We start from the raw sequence: 23281 nt of genomic DNA, 5'->3' as shown, positions 1-23281 counted from the left end.
ACATTAAAAATGAGGATATTAGGAAAGAACGTGCCATGTTTAGCATTCAGGAGTGTGTTGTAGAGCTAACCTCAGGTTGTATGGTCATTTAAATAGAATGGGAGAGGAAAGATTAGCAAAACAAGGGTTCTTTGTCAGGGAAAGACCCAGAGTAAGACAAAGATGTAGATGGACTGATACAGTAAAAAGTGTCTTAAAATACAGAAATATAAGATCTTATAAAGTTGGAATCTTGACAGATAACAGATTAATTTGGAGGAAAATGTTTGATCGGAAGTTAGTAATGGTGTAACTTTTTTTCATGTAGTACTATTATAATTATCCTGTGCAATCCCTGAGGTTACACATCAGGAAATTGATGATGATGATGGTTTTTAATATACTTTTTAGGTGAACAGAATTTTTAACAAAGGAGGAAGAATTACTTGTGGAGGGGGGTGAGGCTAGTAATTTCATCTCATCTCATTTCTCACCTTAATCATTTCATTCTTAAGTTCTTGCACTTCAGCAGCAATCATTCTCACTATTGCTCTGACAGCCCGGCTTTCTTTTGTTCTCGCAGTCGAGCCAACTCTTGCACTGTCAGTCAGGATCACTTCTGCTTCCACGTTTATGTTCATTTTCCTTTTTCGATCATTTTCATATATTCACTATCATATTCTCAAGATCACTCGTCTGGCTGTCATTCTCAGTCTTACATTCATCACTGCCTTTTGCATTTCATCTGGTATTCTTCACTTCCTTTTCATGACTTCATTCAAAACACTGCAGTCCATTAATTTATCACACTTTCTGCAGACCCTCACCCCACTTACTCACCCACCCTCACCATACCCTTATTAGCTGAGATTAGCTAATTAGGGTATGAAAGCAATGAGATTAGCTCTTCTTATATATCCCTAAATACTAATAATGTGAAGTTCCTTCTGGATATCTTCATTTTAAATGTGATTCTGCCATTGATACCATTTATACACTCCTGTATTTTTTTCAGAATTCTCTTATCTGTGGTCTACAATCTTTGATCAGCTGTTTTATTTCTAATTTTTTATTTCCCAGCTCTAAGATCCTTAAGTTAAAATTGGTTTGTGAACAGTCTTGTATACAGCTACTTTAGGTTATGATTGATTTCTCTCTTATTCCATATAAAATTTATTCAGTTGACTCTCTGCTCATCAACATTTTCAAATTCTATTGTGATTCTGTATTATTATTACTACGTGACACCTCCAAGGAGTCTGAAGACTCATTGAGGGAGGGCACCTACTCTACAATTCTCTGTCTCCCCCCCTCCACCAACTACAGTGAACCACATAATCTACACCAACACCATCTACTGCCCACCACTAGTATTTTCACAGACAATCACAAACATCATGTCCACAGCTGGATTCGAACCTGCACCCTTTTGACTGGAGAGCAGATATGCTAACCTCTTGGCCAACTAGGCCAGCAAAAGTTCTTCTAGTCGGCGATTAGAATCGAACTCGCGATGCTCTTTCTTCAGCGATTTAGTGCTAAGGAATGCAAACACCACTTCCACTGAACTATTAATTATATTTAATGTGCTAGTGTGCCATCTTCATTAAAAATTGCACCTAAACAGCTAAAATGTTTTACTACTTCTTCAGGCTCCATTTAGGATACAGCTTTTATTTTCCTTGTTTCTGACTGCTTTCATAGTTTTTGTCTTTTTTATTGCTGATTTTCATCCCAGATTGTGACCAAAGGAGTGAGAAACAGGTTTTTTTGGATGGAGAGTGGTGAATGATTGAAATGCATGGCCTAAGAGTGTGGTGACTGCACAGAATGTGAATGCATTTAAGGCACGGTATGGAGCTGTGTGTGTGTTGGGGGGGGGGCAGAGGGACTTCCCACAATGAATCTTTGACTTCATGGAGGTCTCAAGTATAATAATAATAATAATTTGTTACAGAACTTATTGATTTTAGTTAAGAATCCTGCAGACAGGTACTGGATTTATTTAAGAGTATAAGATATATAAAGTACAGAGCTGAGTTGGGTATCTCTAAATTTGATATCAGGTTTAATGCCACTTTCCATCTTTTATTTAATTTGTAACTAAGTGAAAAACTTTCTACATCTATTTCTAATCCAGAGTATTTTAATAATAAGGTCTACATGTGTATGGGAAATATATGATTTCAATTCAATCTTGGTATCTCTTCTGAATGTGGCTCCCACTGGTGTGGTTTTATTATTATTAACATCTGACCTCCATGGAGTCAGAGACTCATCGTGGGAGGTACACACTATTGCACACAATGCTCATCCAACCATGCCTTAAACTGATTCAATTCCACTCAGCAAGCACTCTCCCATGCAAAAAACCTTCTCCTCACTCCTCTGCTCACACCCTCCTTATAGTTTTCAGTGATGGCCTTTTGTCCTACCCCATTCCCCTCCCATTCTATGAAAAATCTCTTTCATGTTGACCTGATAACAACCCCTGACTAGCTTACAGTATATGTTTCAATCATATCCCCCCCCCCATTCCTCCTATTCACAAGGCTCTGCAACTTACATTCTCTCAATCTGTCCTCATACTCCACATTCCAAAAACCACTAATCACCCTTGTGAATCTTCTCAGGATCCTTTTCAAGATATTCTCATCACCATGAAAACCGGCAACCAAACATGTGCACAATAATCCATATGAGACCTGACCAAGGCCTTGACTGTCTCCTTGAATGGCATCACCTCTCTATTTCAGAGTCCTCTGCATCATTGCCATTCAGGTCCGTGTCCACCATCACCTCCCAGATCTCTCATCTCCTCTACTTCCTTTAAAGTTTCCCCACTCAAATTTTGAGATTTGCTTACCAAATCTCAAAACTTTACACTTTGCAACATTGAGCTGATAGTCCCACTTACCTGCCCATTCATGCAGTCTTGAAGTCCTCTTGTAAGGCCATAACATCCGCTTGACTCTGCATTGCTCTCCCCAGTTTTGCATCATCTGCAAACAGCTGCATATCACTAGTTAAACATTAACATACGAATTGAACAATAATAGTTCCAAAACTGACTTTTTCCCTCCTTCCACTCCCTTGGAACCTGTGCTGTTGCAAGACTTATTAAACAAGCATGCCAATTCTATTCCCAATTCCCTGGAACATACCCTTATGATGTGTGGTGATATGTCATCAAATCCTATCACCTTATTGACATCAAGTTTGTTTATTTCCATGGATATGGGATTTGCTGAAGTAGTCTTGATCATTGCATTCCATTAGATACTTTTCTATGGTGTAGCTTCTACTGCCATGGCTTTTTTTTTTTTTTTTTGGTGGATGCTTGCCCTGAAAGATTAGTGTTTCTTACTAGCTGTTTGCAGGGTTTGGCAGCTGGTTTTTGCTTACCACTACATGGGGCTGAGGATTTTGTAGGATTTATTTGGTGGAACCACCACTGAGTTAGAAAGATCCTTTCAGGTCATTCATTGAAGTTAAAATGATCTGAAGGCTTACCTAGTTTTGGAGATGAGCCTTTACTTATACAAAGGTTGTAACTGGTCTTGGTAGTGACCCTTCCCTTAATGCATAGCATTATACATGTCCAAAAAGACGTGTGTGTTGCATTCTGGAATACTAAGGCAATTGATGTTAAGTCATTTGTCTTTATATACAAGTAGCATGGTCATGAAGGCACTTCATGTGCAAACTCTGCTTACACTTGAATTGAATTGATTGAACAAGAATTAATTTCTTAATGTTTTATTTATTCATCTATTCTATCTGCCTTTCCACATTTCAGATTTTGATAGCTTTTTCTTCTCCAAGTATTGGTATGTACTGCTGACTGCATTCCTCTTGAATATTTGCTACCACTCTTCTGTAGCTTCTTGTTACATTTCAGTAGCCTTTTGAAATATTTATTCCAGCATCCAGAATATATCAAGTTTGTCAATACCCTCAAGAACATTTTGCCATCCTCCTGATTTTACCTTCTATATTTTTACAAGTTTTACCATGATTTTTGTTTAGCTACTTTTAAATATTGTTTGATTTTTAAAAATTTTCTCTATATTCTCTTTAAAGTGCTTGCTGACTTACATGTTACAAACTTTTAATATGGCTTCTTCTTTTCTTGACTGTCTCCTTAAACTTATGGATTTTTAATTTTTCTATTCTTGCAAAGAAGGAATGAAGCAAAGAACTCCATCATATACTTCTGTGCTTCAGTCAGTCAGTGTTTTCTTCAGAGTCTGCAAATGAGTCTCCAAGGTTCCCTATATAATTATGTAGCTTGACCAGAATAAAGATATTGCTGTCAACCATAATGTATTCAATGAGACTTTTCTTAGCTATTGTGTCCTCTCCATGTCAATTTATGCACATCTTTATGTTGGAACATGGTGGTAATAATTAGCCATATCCTGAACAGTAATCCAGCAGGTACTTACCATTATTATTCTCTTTTCTCCAAATTTTCCCAGACATTTGTATGTCTGATATTGATTTCCTTCTTTGCCAGTTAGATGACAAAATTTGACTAAAAAAAGACAAACTTTTTTCTTTCTTTATATCAGCTGCCTTCTCTAATTAATCGAAAAATTCCTCCACTTCTTCCTGAGTAGAACCTTTTATAAGAAGATAGGCATAAATAAGTCACATTGTCCACTTCACCATTCTAATGTTTGTCTCCATTACTCTACTTGATATTGACTACCATTCAAGAAGATTATCCTTGTGTTTAGTGTTGAATACTATAGCTATTTCCTTCTTTCTCTGATCATTATCTTCATAACATTATTATGTCAACCTGGTATTCTCTAATTCTTCCACTTCCTCTTCTTTTCTATTGATACTTATGTTGATGGCATCATCTTGAATTCTACTAATGTTGTGTTTGTTCCTGTAGCTGAGTTTTTTCATTGTTCATCCTGTTTACTTTACATAAACAGTGAGAAACTTAACCTCACCTCGTTTAACCAGGCGATATCTCTGCCAACATGAAATTCCATCATGTTGCATAATCATTTTCTTCTAGGTTTAATTCAGTGAAAATACAGTTTGGTTGACTAAATCTGAAATTACCATTCCTTGCACATTCAGTAAGTATCCAGTGAGATACTAACAGGATGCACCACAAAAAGGTGAGGATTTAAGGAGTGTGAAGAACCAACTGAGGGCAGAAACCTCAGTTAGTTCTTCACATTCCTTTAATGGCTGTGTGGCATTCTCCTCTCAGCTATCTAAGTGGCCACTTAAAAAAAATGCATATCATATAAGCATTGATAATTATAACTGTCTTAGTTACTTAAATCATTGCAGTAACTAAGACAACAAGCCAAAAAATTAATTTTAGTACATTGCATGTATTTTTATTATTATTTTTGTTAATCTCGAGAGTAAGCAGAGTATGTTTATTTGTTCTGTTTTTGAAGCCTTCCACTTAGGTTTTGGGTATATTTTATCAAGAATCCAGATTGTATCCTGGACATTGAAAAAACTCTTGTAATAGACTCCTGCCTTTCAATTATTGCACAGACTCTGATGGATGCTTGTTCAGTTTCTGAACATCGTTTAGGAAAAGTAAGTCCTTCATTCACTTTATCTGTTATTCTTTAGATATCATAGTGCTAGCTCATTATAAGTTATAACATTGTTCATTATAAGTTCATTATATTCATTTCAAAATATGGAAAGCTGTGAATATGATAAGTGTGGAATTTCTTTCTGAATTTATCTACTTATTTTCTTTATAGATGTGCATTAAACCTAATATAGTCTATGGATATCTTTGAAAATACAACTTCATTGTGAAATATCCATGCATTGTACTACTGGTGAAATAACATAACATGTTATTGTACTAAACAGGGTGTACAGGCATTATCTTTATATCATGTGGACTGACAAAGAATTTTCAATTGTTTGTTGATAATGTAAAGTTGGTGATAATTATCCTTCAAGAAGATTTGAATAGACTTTTGACTTGGACAGAGGAGTGGGGTTGTAGTTTTAATATTTATAAGTGCAAGGTGTTGCACTTTCAAGTGCAGAAATATAAGGCAGTGTACTGTATTGATGGTGCTGTACTGCAGGAAGTGGATGAGATTCAAGATTTAGGAATGATGGTTGACAGCAAACTGAAGTTTAGAGAGCATGTTGCAAGTCTTACTAATACTGCACATTGTACTGCCTATGATAAGAAGTACACTAACATGTAAGAATAAGGAGGTGGTTATGCCACTATATAAAGCACTCATCTGACCACACTTGAACTGTCGTGCTCAGATTTGGTCACCTGGTTTTCAATGTGATGTGGAAACATTGAAGATGGTCCAGGAATACTGGAATACTTTGGAATGCTGGCTATGAAGAGAAGTTGAAAAAATATGAATTACAGAGTTTAGTGGATAGCATTAAAAAAGGTGATATGATGGAAACATTTAAGTTAGTGAAGGGATTTTATCGGGTTAATCCAGAGGAGATTATAAAAAGAGTAGCAGGTGTGAGGGGAAGAACCAGAGGCTATCACTGAAAGTTATGTATGAGGGGTATGAGGAGTAGATTTTTCACATGGAGAATTGTCAGTGATTGGAATGCATTACATAACATGTTATTGTATTAAACAGGGTGTACAGGCATTATCTTTATATCATGTGGACTGACAAAGAATTTTCAATTGTTTGTTGATAATGTAAAGTTGGGGATAGTTATCCTTCAAGATGATTTGAATAGACTTTTGACTTGGACAGAGGAGTGGGGTTGTAGCTTTAATATTTAGAATGGAGTGCTTGGCTGGTGGGACAATAGAAAGAGTGGCTTTAGTAATAAAGAAAGGGCATGATGCAGACAAGATGATAGTTATGGTGGGTACAAATGATCTGAGTGGTGGTATAAATCAGGTAGCAAGAGATTTAAGATCATTGTTAGATATTGTGAAGAGGAAAAGTGTCAATGAGAGGATAGTGTGTGTGCTGCCTTGTTTTGACAGTTACGAGTTAAGTAGATGAGCGATGATAATGAATGATATGATTACAAGAATGGGCAAAAAAACAGGTTTGGAATTTGTTGATGTCTGGAGTGTGTTTGAAGGAAAAAGACAGTTGTATGCTAGAGATGGGCTGCATCTGAACATGGAAGGACATAAGCGATTGAAGAAGTTACTGTTTTCTGAACAAGTTGAAGTAATTGGGCAGGGAAAGTAATATTGAAAAGGTTGAGTGTAAGAGAGAGAGAAACTTTAGCAGTGATTGGATATTTATTGATCCTTATTCGCAGAATAAATTGTAGAAGAGAGAGGATAAAAATCGGCATGGAACTACTGAAATTAGTGACTTGTATATCAGTTCTAGAGCCAGTACAAGAACTAGAGGGAATCTGCAATTTTTGTATACCAATGCAAGAAGCATTCGAAATAAGAGAGAAGAATTTTTGGCATTAGTCAGTGCAATCTCACCAAAAGTTGTAGGCATTAGTGAAACTTGACTGTCAGCAGAAGATGTGGTCACTGGAATTGAATGTGATGGGTACAATATTTTCAGGGAGGATAGAGAAGATAGAACAGGGGGAGGAGTACTGTTGATGATGGCTGATGTGTTGCAGCCAAAGAAAGTAGTATATCAAGATGATAGACATGTGAATGAGAGTTCATTTGAGGCAGTCTGGTGTGAAATAGTGACCAATGCAACCAAATATACAGTTGGATGCTGCTATAGGCCAGGGGGTACAGGTGGAGATATTGAATTCATGTATCAGCAAATTAGGGCAATGAGTGCAGGTTTAGTGATTATTATGGGGGATTTTAATTATGGTGATATCAGTTGGAAGGAGGAAATATCACGTAGTAAGAAGGAAATGGAGTTCATACATCTTCTACGAGATAATTACTTGAAACAGCACATAACTGAAAGGACGTGATGTGAGAGTGTAGGACCTGGTTATTGGTTCAGAGCATATATGCATAAGTAAGGTGACCTTGTTACCTCCAATTGGTGAAGGCGATCATATGGTATTGACTTGGGAGGTTGCAAAATCTGTGGATTTCTCTCTTAAGAAGCAATATATATATATATATACGAAACTACAGGTTAGGTGATTATAACAAGCTTCGGAGTGAGCTTGCAGCAGTCCCATGGCAGAACATATTGCAGGGGAAAGGTGTTAGCAGTGCATGAGATAAAATCAGCAGGTATCTGAGGAAAGCAATATCAGATTGTGTCCCCATGGTCAGGAAGACAAACAAGGTAGGCGTTAGATGGATGAGCAGTAGTATCAAGCTTGATCTGCAAAAAAAGAAAATGTTATTGAGAATGTACAAGGAGAAATGCGATCAGTACACCCATGAGCAGTACAATGCTCATGCTAGGAAGGTTACCAGCATAGTAAGAAAAGCTAAATCAGATTATGAGAAGACCTTAGCCAATGAGATCAAGGGTAATCCCAAAGAATTCTTCTGCTGTGTGGCAAGTAAAAGGAAGAATGACTTCAGAAGGATAACTTTAGTGGGTGCTGATGGTATTGAGGTGACAAATTCAGATGTAATAGTCAAGTTACTGAGTGATCACTTTTCAAAAGTCTATCACCCAAGTGAGGATATCTCTGTACCTGTAGCAATAACCAATGTGAGAATTGAAGTTATGAAATCAGAGGTATTTAATATATTGCAAAATTTAAATGCAAACACTGCTGTAGGTTTAGATGGAATATCAGCTCGAGTGTTGTGTGAATGTGCAAAGGAATTGTCAACCCCCTCTTACTTGGATATTTAACTTAAGTTTGAACTCTGGTATGATCCCTAGGGAGTGGAAGTTAGGCAAAGTGGTTCCTTTGCATAAAGGTGGCTCTAAAACTGCGATAGTTAATTACAAACCAATCACCATTTCAGGAGTAGTGGTAAAAGTATTGGAAAAGTTGGTTGAAGACAAAATTCAAGAATGGGTGGATCAGAATATGATACTGTATAGAGGCCAACATGGTTTTGTTAAAGGTAGATCCTGCCTTAGCAATCTATTAACTTTTTATAATAGAATGACATCTGAGTTGGACAAAGGAACTGGCTACACAGTGGTACTTCTGGATTTTGCTAAGGCCTTTGACAGGATACCCCCATGGACCACTGTTATGCAAATTGGAGCAGATGGGAATGGATACTAAATTGGTGATATGGATAGGAGAATGGCTCAGGGAGAGATACCAGAAGGTGACGTATGGAGGAGCCGAGTCCAGGATGAGGCAGGTGACCAGTGTTGTGCCCCAGAGCTCTGTGCTTAGGCCATTGTTGTTTAATTTGTATATAAATGATGTAGGAAATGGCTTAAAGGGAGATATTCAGTTGTTTGCTGATGATGATGGAAAAGTGTCAAGTTATGCATTTTGGGATTAAAAGATTACCAGCTGTGTACTACATTCATGGAACAGTACTCCAAGAGATATGAGGCTAGGAACTTAATGGTGTTGGTAGATAGGGAGATGAAGTTCAGGGGACACATTGCTAAGGTGTTCAAGATTGCACATAGGATTACTTGGTTGTTGAGGAACACACTGACATCCAGAGATAAAGAGGTTATTATTCCCCTTTATAAAGTGTGGATACTTCCACATTTGGATTACTGTGCTCAGGTATGGTCACCTGGATTCCTTGGAGATGAGGAGGCTGTGGAGAGGGTTCAGAGAAGAGTGACTAAGTTGGTGAGTGATGTAAAAAATGCTCCCTACATTGATAGATTGAGAGCTTGTGGATTGCTGAGGTTGGTTGATAGGCGGAAAAGGGGATATGATAGAAACATTTAAATTACTGAAGGGTTTTTATAGGATTGATGCAGGAGAAATGTTTCAGCTGTGTGATAGTGATGGAAGAACAAGAGGTCATCTCTGGAAATTAAGGAAGAGTGTGGTTAACAAGGGTGTGAGAACAAGATTTTTTGCCTGGAGGGTGGTGAATGAGTGGAATTCATTGCCTGACTTAGTTGTGAGTTCTTCGTCTGTAAATGAATTTACGAAGCACATTTACGTCTAAATGTTCTTTGTCAGTAGACTCCACGATGAGTCTACTGACTCCATGGAGATACCCGTAATAATAATAATTACTGGAATATTATAAAGTAACTTTTTGGCTTACACATATAATAAAAATTATATAGAATTTTATTTAAAAAATAAAATTTTCTTTGAAAATTTTAAATTTTATTTAAAAAATTAAAATTTTCTAGGAAAATCATCTTTTCCTAGAAACGTGAAACTCTGTAAAATCGTCCAAACCTGAACCTGAAGACTGCATGCCGATATCCAAGTTTTGGGAAGTGATCAGTATTAACTGTTCATAATTTTTTTTTATCTACTCAACTTTTTATAATTGTTCCTTTGAAATCTAATAATGTAATAGCATGTACTTCAGCTGCGACCGAGACACGAACTAATATGCACATGAGTTATGACTTGTTGTGAATCATCTTTTGAATATACAGTGGTATCTCGCTAATCCGAACTAATAAAAACCGTTCATGTTCAGATTAGCGAATTTTCCTCCAAGAGGTAACAATAACTAGCGTTTAAGATAAAAATAATCAGATTCTAATGGTACATGAATTTAATTCTGTAAATAAATGAAGTAACTGATAGGGAAAAAACGCTACTGTACTGTAATTACTGTAAATTAAAACAAAAAAATAATACAGTACACAAGTTTATTTTAGTAAAAAAATTTAATTTGTATGTACCTGTATTGTTGAGGATTCTGATTTAATAAAATTGCATAGTTTAGTACGTAACTTAATTTGCGTAAAAAAGTATCACTTTCTTGTTCACAACACAAAAAAATTTTACAAAATAACACAAAAAAAGTTTATTTCTTTGTAAAAAAAAAGTCACTGATTTTCTTTTGCTTCTTGGAAGCTAAACTTTTTTCAAATACTTCTTCTCGGAGCTGCATTAGTATCATTCTGCTTAGCTCATTTACATACTAAAACTGTCAACTACCTCTTCATGTTTTACTTTTTTTTTCTTTGAGTTCTTCATCATCATCTTCTAATTCATTCTGTAGTATCATATTTATAATTTCAGCATCTGATTTGATTCCGAATTCACTTTCAGTTCTACCTGTAACCCATTCCGTAACATCTTTTTGTGAAATTTCAACATCTGAATTTATATTTTTAACCAAATTATGCACGTTTTGAATTTCCTCTTTTTGTGTATACTGTACTTGTGATCCATGCCAACAATACAGTATGTACTGTACAGTATAAAAAAGCAAACATGAACACACAATAAATCAAAATAGGCCTCCAGTATAACGGTACAATCAACAGTATGAAAAAAATACTCTACTATAATAATAATAAAACAAATAATAATAGTTAAAATATTAATTATTAAATAAAAATAATAATACGCAAAAATAAAACTTTTTTTTTTTCAAACTGCAGTTCGGATTACTGGGGGGTTCGGACTAAAGAGCTTCGGATTAGCGAGATACCACTGTAATTAATGGTCTGTCTCCATGACAAAGTCCACATAACTTTGGATGAAATATATTGGAGTGTTTAATAAAATTCTATATAATTTTTGCTACATGTATAAGCCATAAAGTTACTTTATAATGTAGAATGCACATGTCCAGTTAAAATTATTAATTACTGGAATATGTTATTAATGCAGGGAGGGTTAAGGATTTTAAGATTCAGTATGGTAATATGTTGTCAGTCGAATGAATCTCCTGACTCCATGAAGGGTGTAATAACAACAACAATGATAACTTAAGGCTCAAATTTAAAAAATTTAAAGAAAGGAGATATGGAACCATCATGAGCAAATATCATAGTTTCATTTAGTAGCTGATAGATACCTCTGCTTCTTGATGTGTGAATCATCATAATCTGTCACAATTTTGCAAAATGGAAAAAGCACTTTCTAAATCTGGCACATAGGTCCAAAAAACTATGGAGCAGTGCATCACAGATATGCAACCATCAAGATCATCAGTAAATTCTTAAGGTAACAGATGTTCTTCTTTGAGAGAGTAGTATATATGTTATTGTAAAAGCCAGAAAATTGGTAAATCCTAGGTTTTATCAGTAAATCCTAGCATTTACCATACTGAGGTGGTAAAAGTCCAAAAAATGCTTGTAAATGCTTCCATTTCCGGCTTTTACCAAACCATTTTGGTAAATGCCAGCATTTAGCAACACCAATTGGTAAAAACCCGTTTTGTTTGACTTGGTATTGTGCTTTAAGTGTGTGTGTGTGTGTGTGTGTTTTAATTTTTAATTATTCTTTGAACATGTAAGTTTTAAAATAATCTAACAGTCATTTATGTCCAGAATAACATTAAGCATAACTGCTTTATTATTTAAAACATTTAATTAATCTATTATAAGAAAATGTTCATAAAATAAAAGTAACTTATTAATCACAATTCCTTCAACATTATCAAATTATAATAAACTTTAATAAATTTAGTTTAATCCTTTACTCAAGTGTGAGCAAACAAAGTTTACGCTTGAAGTATCTTCAGGACTGAGGTAACTCGTAGTAAAGGTGGACCAAGCTCTCATCACTCTTTGTCTCAGTATCTCCCATAATGCAAAGCAGATCTCCTTGCAGACATGTATAATGCTATGCATTAAGAGAAGGGCCACTACCCAGACCGGTTTCGACCTTACCACCTTATTATTAATTTACTCTGGATTTAGAGAAAGATGTTGGAAGTTTATTTTCCACTTGGTTAGACTATAATAAATTTAGTTTAATCCTTTACCCAAGTGTGAGCAAACAAATTTTGCACCTGAAGTATCTTCAGGACTGGGACAACTCGTAGTATCACACTTAGGGATAATTTCGGTAAATGGACCAATCTCTCATCACTCCTTGTCTCAGTATCTCCTATAATGCAAAGCACATTTCCTTGTCGGATATGTATAATGCTATGCATTAAGGGAAGGGCCACTACCCAGACCGGTTTCGACCTTTATTGAGGTCTCGTCATTAAACTAAATTTGTTATAGTCTAACCAAGTGGAATATAAACTTCCAACATCCTTCTCTAAATCCAGAGTAAATTAATAATAAGGTGGTACACCTTTTGGCAACTCGTATAAGTAAATATGACCTCTCCATTGCTTATGCCTTATTATCACCACTTCTGGGTGTGGCTCCCACTGACAAGACTTCAATAAAGGTCGAAACCAGTCTGTGTAGTGGCCCTCTTCCCTTAATGCATAGCATTATACATGTCTGCAAGGAGAGATGAGAGCTTGTCCACCTTTACTACGAGTTGCCTCAGGACTGAGGCAACTCGTAGTAAAGGTGGACAACGAGTTGCCTCAGTCCTGAAGATACTTCAGGTGCAAACTTTCTTTGCCCACACTTGGGTAAAGGATTAAACTAAATTTATTATAGTCTAACCAAGTGGAAAATAAACTTCCAATATAATTAAACTTATTTGTTACAGCAAGGTTGACTGTTGTGATATTTAGAGTTGCAAAGTAAATTGGCTGATTTGCACAAACACATCTTCATGGTACACTTCTTTCAACAGTTGCATTTTTTGAATCCTTGTCTACCAACTAAAGAAAACTTTTTTACCACTTCACATACACTTATTTCTTTCTTTCTGACTTCTTCGGCACTTAAAAAATTTTCTTTGCACTTAACCTAACCTAACAAGAAATTAAAAATAACGTAAAACATATTAGCACAAAAACAAACTCATTCTAGATTGTTGCTGCTCACACACGTCTATACTCACATTCGACTCAGCAGTTAGGTACGTGAACAGCTAAGAGAGTCACAAGCATGTTGGGACCTGCAGACTACAGGCTCAGACAGACTCATCGCTTATTTCGGGCTTTTACCAATTGGTGTTGGTAAATGCTGGCATTTACCGAAATGGTTTGGTAAAAGCCTGAAATGGAAGAGTTTACAAGCATTTTTCAGACTTTTACCACCTCACTATGGTAAATGCTAGGATTTACCGTTAAAACCTTGGATTTACCAATTTTCGGGCTTTTACAGTAACATATGCACATAGCAAGTGTTTGTCCTTAGTTTTTGTTCAAGTGAATACACTCTGCAACTTGTCATCTTCAAGTGCTGCATTCAATAATGCATATGGTTTAACAGAAATGTGGGAATTGAAATTGTATGCTTAAAGTTTGCAGTTTCTGCATGTAATGACTCCAGATTACAGACCAGTGGTATGAAATTTGTGAATTCCAGGTTTGAACTACTGAACTAGGATAACAGTTTCCAAGATAATCAATTTCATTTAAAAATGCTTTATGTCAGATGTCTTTTGATGTTTGCCAAGGTAAATAAACAAAATGTACAAAATATGGAGATTGTTATTATTGTTTTCTTGGACATCTCCATGAAGTCAAAAATTCATCATGGAAGGTCTGCATTAACCATTATTCACATAATGCCCGTCATACTTATCCTTGACCTTGAACTCATTCACTGACAAAGTACTCAAGATGACTCTAGCAATCCATTCCATCCATCCCCACTCTCCTGATGAAAAACCTAGTTCTCATGCCCTTGTTAAACACTCTTACACACTTTCCAGGGGGGGGGGTGAGCGCTTATTCTCTTCCTTCCTACATCTATTGAAAAACCTCGTATTTTTCAATCCTATAAAACCCACCACCATAACATATGTTTCTATCATATCCCCTCTTTTGGATTTATCTAGCTAGCCTTTGTAACCCATACAACTGTCACAATTTTGGTCTCTCACCATTTTTTCTGTCTCCTCCCCCATTCCTTAAGGAATCCATACAGTCAGATCTGTGTACACCATATTCCAGATATGGCCATATTGAAGCCTTATAAAAAGGGATAATAACATCCCTGTTTCTGCTTCTCAGTTTTGACCACCTTTGCAATATACCACCTAATCTTCAATTCCCTGTCGATACAAACTCTCAAAATCTCTAGTCTGATCATTGCTTCATCCAAAAGTGTATAACCTTATACTTTTAATTAAAGTTATTATAATTAATATTTAGTATACATTGTAATTTCCTGAAAAATAATAGTTATGAATAGCTGACTTATAAGCTTTTCAACCAGAGTTAAGCTTATACTTTTCCAGATTAAACTGATAGCCATTATGATTTGTCCATACTGTCAGTCTATTTAAATCATTCTACAGAATTATATATATATATATATATATATATATGTGTGTGTATATTAAAGATACCAAGTAATTTTATAAACTTGGTTTTTTTTTACTCCTTCTCCCAAGTAAGCAAAACAGTTAAGTTTGTGCCTGTATTACTAAAAACCTTGGTATTTCAGGGTCTAGCTACTCAATGAGGAGACCTCAAAAAAAGTTGAAACCAGTCTGGGTAGTGACCCCCCCACACACACACCCATAATGTATAACAGTATACATCTCTTAGTGAGATGTGTTTTACATTATGGGAAATACTAAGAATAGTGATCAGAACTTTACCCACCTTTACAACGAGTTGCCCTGGTGTTGCACTACCTTTAGACTTGAACTACGTTCAGGCACAAACTTAACTGTTTTGCTTACTTGGGAGATGGAGTAAAAAAAACCAAGTTTATAAAATTACTTGGTATCCTTAATATATATTTTCCCCAAGGTAAAAAACGTTTCACATATATATATTTATACATACCTTTATTATTATTATCTAATTTTCATTATCAGTATATATATCTAGATATTTCCCTTAAATCATTTCCTGTATCTTTGATTATCATCATTATTAATTTCCTTATATAATTAATATCTTCAAGGGATGTATAAGATATGATGACTACTACACAATTAAGTTTGCATTATTACTAATCTGTTGTTCTCTCTCTCTATCTCTCAATATATATATATATATATATATATATATATATATATTTTTTTTTTAAAGTCAAGCCCCATAAACTAAAGAAGCTATAAAGCTTATCGAGAGGGCTTTTACAAACAGCTATATCCAAGGCAGGATACAAACCCACAACCTAGTGGTTGAAGAGGAAGTATGCTATACACTCAACCACATAAATTTATTCATATAGCTTCCCACCATACCAGCCTTTTCAAATTCTGTAGTTTGCTTCCATATTTAATTTGTCATCATCACTAAGAATTGAGTCTAAATAATTAAAATATTTTACTTGTTCTGTAGTTTTTCCAGTGAAAATGCAGTTGAAGATTTCCATGTTATTACCTATTTTTGTAGTCTTTGCCTTTTTCTTGCTGAATTTCATACCATTATTCAATCTAGCCAAAAAATCCTGGATTTATTCATGGATTTATAACATCATCTGCATAGAGAGCCAAGTTGCACTTCTCACAATTAATGCCACTTTCTTTCATAATGTGATCCATATAGATGATGAATAACAGTAGAGATAATGTGTATTCTTTTGTCTCACACTTGATTTAACATCGAACCATTTTCCTGTACATCCTTCAATTCTAACTACTGACTTACAATTTAAATATAATATTTGATATAATAATATCAAATTTGATATAATGTCCAATTATTATATTACTACTACCACTACAAGACCCTCCAATGGAGTCAGGCTCATCGAGAGAGGCCACATATCACTCACACCATGTCATACCTTCTCTTTATTCATATTATCTGCACTCACAACCCTCCAAGGCAAGCCTTTGGGGAGCCTTTCACTCTCTGAGAGAAAAAAATTCTAGCTCTCATCCCCTTCTTGACTGCATTCATTCACAACTTCCATGGATGCCTTCTCATTCTCGCCCTTCCCTTCATAAAATATCAAATTCCATCTACTGGTATGATTCTTTCAAAATTTTGCAGGTCTCTATTATATCATCCCTCTTCTAGTTTCTGACAGAGTCTGCAGTCCAAAAATTCTCATCTCTCTTCATAATCTGCATTCTATAGTCCCAGTATCATCTTTAAGGGATGAAACCAGATCTGCACAGAATAGTCTAGATGAAGTCATATCAAAGCCTTGTAAAGAAGCAAAATGACTTCCGTATTCTTACATGTTGTAGTTCATGTCAGCATTACAGTTATTCTCTTAGTTGTATTTACAGTTTTTGCTATAGGACCCCTGAACTTCAACATCCTATCTACTAAAATTTTAAGATTCCTATCCTAGTCAGTTTCTTTTAGCATAATCCCACTAATGTAATACACTATTATATATCTCATCACACCAAAGTGCATAACTTTATGTTTACTAACTTTGAACTGATAGCCATTTTCACATTCCCACAATTCCAGCTTATTCAAACCATTCTGCAAGTGCTGCATTTGTTGCATTCCTGATTACTCCACCTATCTTTGCATCAATAGCAAATAGGTGTATATCATTTGTTAAATCTTTTCCAGTATCATTAATGTAAAGATTGAATAATAATTGACCAAGGATTGATCCCTGGAGTACACCTCTGGTCACCTTAAATCTTGCAGACTCACATCTCCCATACACCACTTTTTGATGTTTGGCAGTGAGCCATCCTCTTTTTCAAACTAGTATTTTATTTTGAATTGCCTTCTATGCTGAATCCTGACAAAAGCTTTAGAAAAGTTCAAAAGTATTATGGTGTATCCATTCCCCTTTCTAACTGAAGTGTGACATTATAAACCATGAGCAGTTTCCTCAAACATGACCTCTCCTTCATGCTGTTCATCACAAATTATAGATTCTCTGTCAGCCTATTGCTGTATGTGATCTCCTTTTCTTAAACTTCACAACCACCACTCCAGAGATAATGATGATCAATTGTTAGACTCGTCAGTCTTTACACTACCCTTGTGCAATGTGCTTATCACACATTATTTCCACTCCTATGGAATCTTTCCTCTGCAGAGACTCAAATTATACAGCCAGGTCAAAGGAACAACCAGTTCAGATTCACACTCTTTTAGCATCCATGCTAATATCCCATCAGTCTCTATTGCTAAATTCATATTCAGATTATGCAACAGCTCTTGCACTTCCTTCTAATACACCTGCATTTTTTCCTCCAGTATAGAGGGTGGACATTGAGCTTAATGTTGCATATACCAAGTTGGTTGATAGCTTTGAGCAAAATGGACACAATTAGTTGAATAATCTCCTCTATCCTGTAAACCTTAGAAATACAGTCTGACATGTCAATAAGTAATTGATTCTGGACCAACTCCTAAGCACTGCAATCTCTCTCTCTCTTTCCTTCCATTGATCAATGCACTATAAATCACTAATCTGTTGCCTTAATTTATCATATTACTAGTGGTGGTGGTGGGCAGTAGATGGTGTTGATGTAGATGATGATGGTAGTTGCAGTTCGTTGTAGTTGGTGGAGACAGAGTTGTAGAGTAGGTGTCCCCCACCTTGATGAGTCTTGGGACTCCCTGGAGGTGTCTCGTAATAATAATAATATCACCATATGAGACAATATCATTGAATCAATCTCATATCACCATATGAGACAATATCTTTGCTTTAGCTATATGTGGCCTAAGATAGTTATTCCTAAGTAGCTTAAAGAATTTGATCTCCTTACTCAGGAGATCGAATTAAAGTCACCCATTATTATCACCCTTCTGTCATTCACCAGTCTCATCTGTGTGAATACTTCAGAATTATCCCCCTAGCTTGTAGTAGTAGCATCCCACTAAATATCTAAAATTCATTACCTCACCTTCAAACTAGATGGCTGGCCTCAGCACCATTATTATTGTTATTATTATTATGTGAGACCTCCAGGGAGTCAAGGACTCATTAAGGGAGGCTATAAATCACTAAAACCAGCTGTCATACCTTCTCTTAAATTCATTCACACTAGATACACTCACTACCTCTACAGACAAACTATTCTACTCATTCATTGTTCTGTGAGAGAAAAACCTAGCTCTTACATCTTTCTTGAATGTGAGCAAACTTAACTTCCATGGATGTCCCCACATTCTATATAATGAAAAATTTCATCATGGTTTTGACAATATCCTATAACATATCCCATCAGACAGTATCCTATAACACCCATTCAAAAGTTTATAGACTCCATCATATCATCCTTTTTTCTCCTCTTAACCAGTCTGTAATTCACATACCCGCAATCATTTCTCATAAACTAAATCCCATGATCGATATAATCTTTGTAACTTTTCTTTGCACTCTTTCCACAGCTTCTTTAGTCCCCTTGAAACCTGGGAGATCAAATCTGTGCACAATATTCCAGGTGTGGTCTTATGAAGGCTCTATATCAATTATAAGAAGCAAATTAACGTCTTTATTCTTACATATCAAGGTTTGCTTTAACATTGCAATTATCCTCTGAGTTGTATTTGCACCTTTTGCTATGTGACCTTTGAACTTCAAATTCCTATCCACCATTATGCCAGATCCCTAGCCTCATCAGTTTCTTGTAGCATAACCTGCTAATATATACAACAGCCTTTCGTGTGGTATCCTATCAAATGCCTTAGCAAAATCCAACATTATCATAGTGTATCCATTTCCTTTATCCAACTTGGCTGTAACATTGTTATAAAATATGAGCAATTGCTAAAACATGACTTTCCTTTAGTAAACCCATGCTGCTCCTTGTGGAGTATAGCTTGTTTGTCTACCCATTTCTGTATGTGAGTTCTTACCAACTTCTCTAAAATCTTCACTACCACACCAGAGATATTGATAAGTCAGTAGTTAGACACTAGTTCGACTGAACATTCCTTTAGCAAATGTGCTGATATTTCACCTATCCCTATTGACAAATTCTTATCCAGGTTATGCAACAGCTCTTCAACCTCATTTTCATGCACCTCTAACTCTTCATCCAGTGTAGTATTAGCAATGTGCACCATGGTCCATACACCTGGTTGATATATCTTAGCAAAGTGAGCACTCATTAACTGAACAATTTCATTAGCTTCTGACACTAGTGTACCATCTGCATTCAATAAAGTTATTCTTCCACATTCATTCTTTCTTTTGCTTGCACCATAATGATAAAATTATTTTGGATTGCCTTTATAGCCAATTTCTTCTCATACTCCAATTTAACTTTCACACAATATTTGTTACTTTACTGGCCTGAGCTTTATATATTTCATCATTCCTCTCACTCATATTCTTATGATATTCTTTCCACATCATCTTCTTGTGGATCTCTTGTTTAATAAGATTGCACATCCATTTTACTCCCAACTTATTTATTCTTCGAACACTAGGGATACATTCAGATACCACATTTAGTAGCTTTTGCTTGGTCTCCTTTTCTTCACACAATTCCTTACCCCATCATTCAGGTGTCCTTTGACTCTGTTGTTCCATTTGAGGCCATCCCTGCACATCTATCTTGCCTTCCTTTGTCGAATTTGTCACAACAGTTCCGGTATCTTAAACTTACAGTCCCACCATCTAGTTTTCATTTCTCTGACTGGCTACTCACCTTGCTCCTCTTATCAACAATCTACCCAGCATCATACTATTGCTTTCACTCAAATGATACCATTTACAACACTCTCTCCTACCTTCAAATTTATTCCATGCATCCACAAACTCAAGTACTGTCTTCCTGTACATTCTTAACTATCATGCCATTTGCAATCATTGCTATTCTCTTCAGCTCTACTGTTGTATGTTGGCAATACAATCACAATTTTCCCTCTCACACTCTTTCAATTTACAGTCTAGCAACACTTGTACGGTCCTAGTCTTCTGGATTTCTACAGCCTCAGTCACCCTTCTGTGGTTGCTCTTCTCAGACATACTTTTGACACCTGCTCCATTTTCACATCTTTCACCATAGAGTCGCCATACAGTACTACACTACTTTCCACCATTCCATAGCAGTCATTCATTTTTGACTCATCTGACACTAATACCTTCCTTCTTGCACCTCATCTCACTCTGTGCATACCTCAATTCATTTCTATTATCCTCTCTTGTGTTCATATCTTTCATGCTAGCTGCTTTACCATTCTTCATTTGTTCTTATTCCATTACACCTGCTTTCACATCTTCCTCCAACTTATATTCTCTGCCATATCATTTACTATATTTATACTACATTTGTTATTCCTGGCTTTTGCTATGATTGTATCACTTACATCATTCATGCCCCAATTGATTGCTTCTTTTACCAGACCACTTGCTCACTTTTTCTTAACTTTCTTACCACTCATTCTCTGCTCTTTCATGGTTTCTCTTTTTGTTCTCATTACATTCTTGCTACTATCACCTTCAGTCACCAATACATCACTACTTGTCAACTCTGCATTCCAATTGCACTTCACACACACACACAAACACTCTTCTTCAAACCTTAAAAATCCATAACTTATCCACATAATCTAACAAATACATAGCACACCTCGCATTTCACAATTGACTAAAATGAAAATATAACTCATGCATAGACAGCCATCTTGCTTTCAATGTCCATCAGTATACCTTGCTCTAAGTTTAAAGATTTTATAAGTAAACTCAAACATTTATTAAACAATCATTATTATTATTATGGGTATCTCTATGGAGTCAGTAGATGAAACCCAAACTATCAAAACAATATCTATCATACTCTTCTTGAATTCATTTACAGATGAAGAACTCACAACTGAGTCAGGCAATGCATTTCACTCATTCACCACCCACCAGATGAAAAATCTAGTTCCCACACCCTTGTTAACCACACTTTTCCATAATTTCCAGGGATGACCTCTTGTTTTTCCATCTATCACACAGCTGAAATATTTCCCCTGCATCAGTCTTATAAAAACCTTCTAGTAATTTAAATGTTTCTATCATATCTCTTCTTCTCTGACTATCAACCAACCTCTGCAATCCACAAGCTCTCAATCTATCAATGTAGGGAGCATTTTTTACATCACTCACCAACTTAGTCACTCTCCTCTGAACCTTCACCACCTCCTCATCTCCAAGGAATCCAAGTGACAGACTTGAGCACAGTAATCCAAATGTGAAAGAATCAATACCTTATAAAGGGGAATAATAACCATTTGAAAATTATGGAGACAACTACCGTGTTTGAATAAAAACTTTAGTTTAATATAACTAAAATCTACATTCGACATTTCGACCTTTATGTCAAGGTTTACCTTTTTATGTGCAATAGCACCTAAAAAGGTAAACAAATTCATTTTATCTACCACATTGAAAGAGGCATCAGGTCCCTACCTAACAATATATAGCAGATAAAATATGACTAGAAACTAGTAATGTCCTGAACACTAAGAAAACCATACAGAACAATCTCACAAAAATAGAATTAGCAGCAATTAAGTCATTAAAAGCCAAACGAAACATAATAATAACGAAAGCAGATAAAGGCAATGCCACTGTTGTCCTTGACAGGTCAACATACGTACTTCAAATGAATCAACTAGTAGCTGATAACAACACATATAAAATGGTAAATTATAATCCAACAAAAAGGATAAAGGATAAAACAGAGAAACTACTCAAATCCGTCACTTCCTGGCCACCAGACACGGTTAAAAAACTCAAACCTCACTACCCCCCCCCCCAAAAAAAAAAATATATGGGGTCCCGAAAATACACAATCCAAATGTGCTCCTTCGACCAATCGTGGAAGGAATAGACAGTCCCAATTACCACTTAGCCAAGAAATTAGTGGCAATGCTCAAGGAGTTGGTAGGTCATTTCCCCTCCTACATTAAAAAACACACAACACTTTATAAACATAATTAAAAACATATCACTCGACAAAGATGACTTATTAGTCAGTTTCGATGTTTCTGCCCTTTTCACTAATGTCCCCCATCAATGACACAATTCTCCTACTACAGAACAAATTTCCACCCGACATTACAGCCCTCTTTGCCCACGTACTACAGTCTGGTTACTTCGTGTGGCAAAACAAATTTTACCTACAAAAAGAAGGTACAGCCATGGACTCACCACTATCCCCCCCCCCCACAATCACTAACTACTACATGGAAACCTTTGAGCAAAGGGCTCTTGATTCCGCCACGCTAAGACCAACAGTTTAGATACTTTGACGACGTGTTCGCTATCTGGCTGCATGGGTGACAAATGCTAAACACATTCCTTAGCCACCTGAACAAACAACATGAACTCATACAATTTACCATTGAAATCGAAAACCAAAATTCGCTCCCGTTCCTAGACACACTAGTCACACGTCTTCCTTCAGGCAGTCTATCCTTCACGGTCTACCGAAAACCAACACACACTGGCCAATACATACACGCTAATTCATACCACCACCCATCACAAAAATATGGAGTCATTAACACCCTTAAAAACAGAGCTACAACAATTTGCCCTAACCAGCAAGCCCTGAAACAAGAACT

At 35.9% G+C, this 23281-nt stretch overlaps 1 protein-coding gene across 1 annotated transcript in view; it reads left to right on the top strand.

Moving 5' to 3' along the window:
• Positions 1 to 23281, top strand: part of LOC150109208 (plexin-B-like) — a 792153-nt gene that overhangs the window by 731623 nt on the left and 37249 nt on the right. The window contains exon 35 of the mRNA XM_090406262.1: positions 5412 to 5559. Coding sequence (XP_090262388.1) covers positions 5412 to 5559 — 148 coding nt within the window. The remainder of the gene's footprint in view (positions 1 to 5411; positions 5560 to 23281) is intronic.

This window comes from Typopeltis vanoorti, chromosome 2 (genome assembly GCF_054136105.1).
Source record: "Typopeltis vanoorti isolate ZY-2024b chromosome 2, IOZ_Tvanoo_1.0, whole genome shotgun sequence".
Lineage (NCBI taxonomy): Eukaryota > Metazoa > Arthropoda > Arachnida > Uropygi > Thelyphonidae > Typopeltis > Typopeltis vanoorti.
This window is presented reverse-complemented; position numbering and strand designations above follow the sequence as displayed.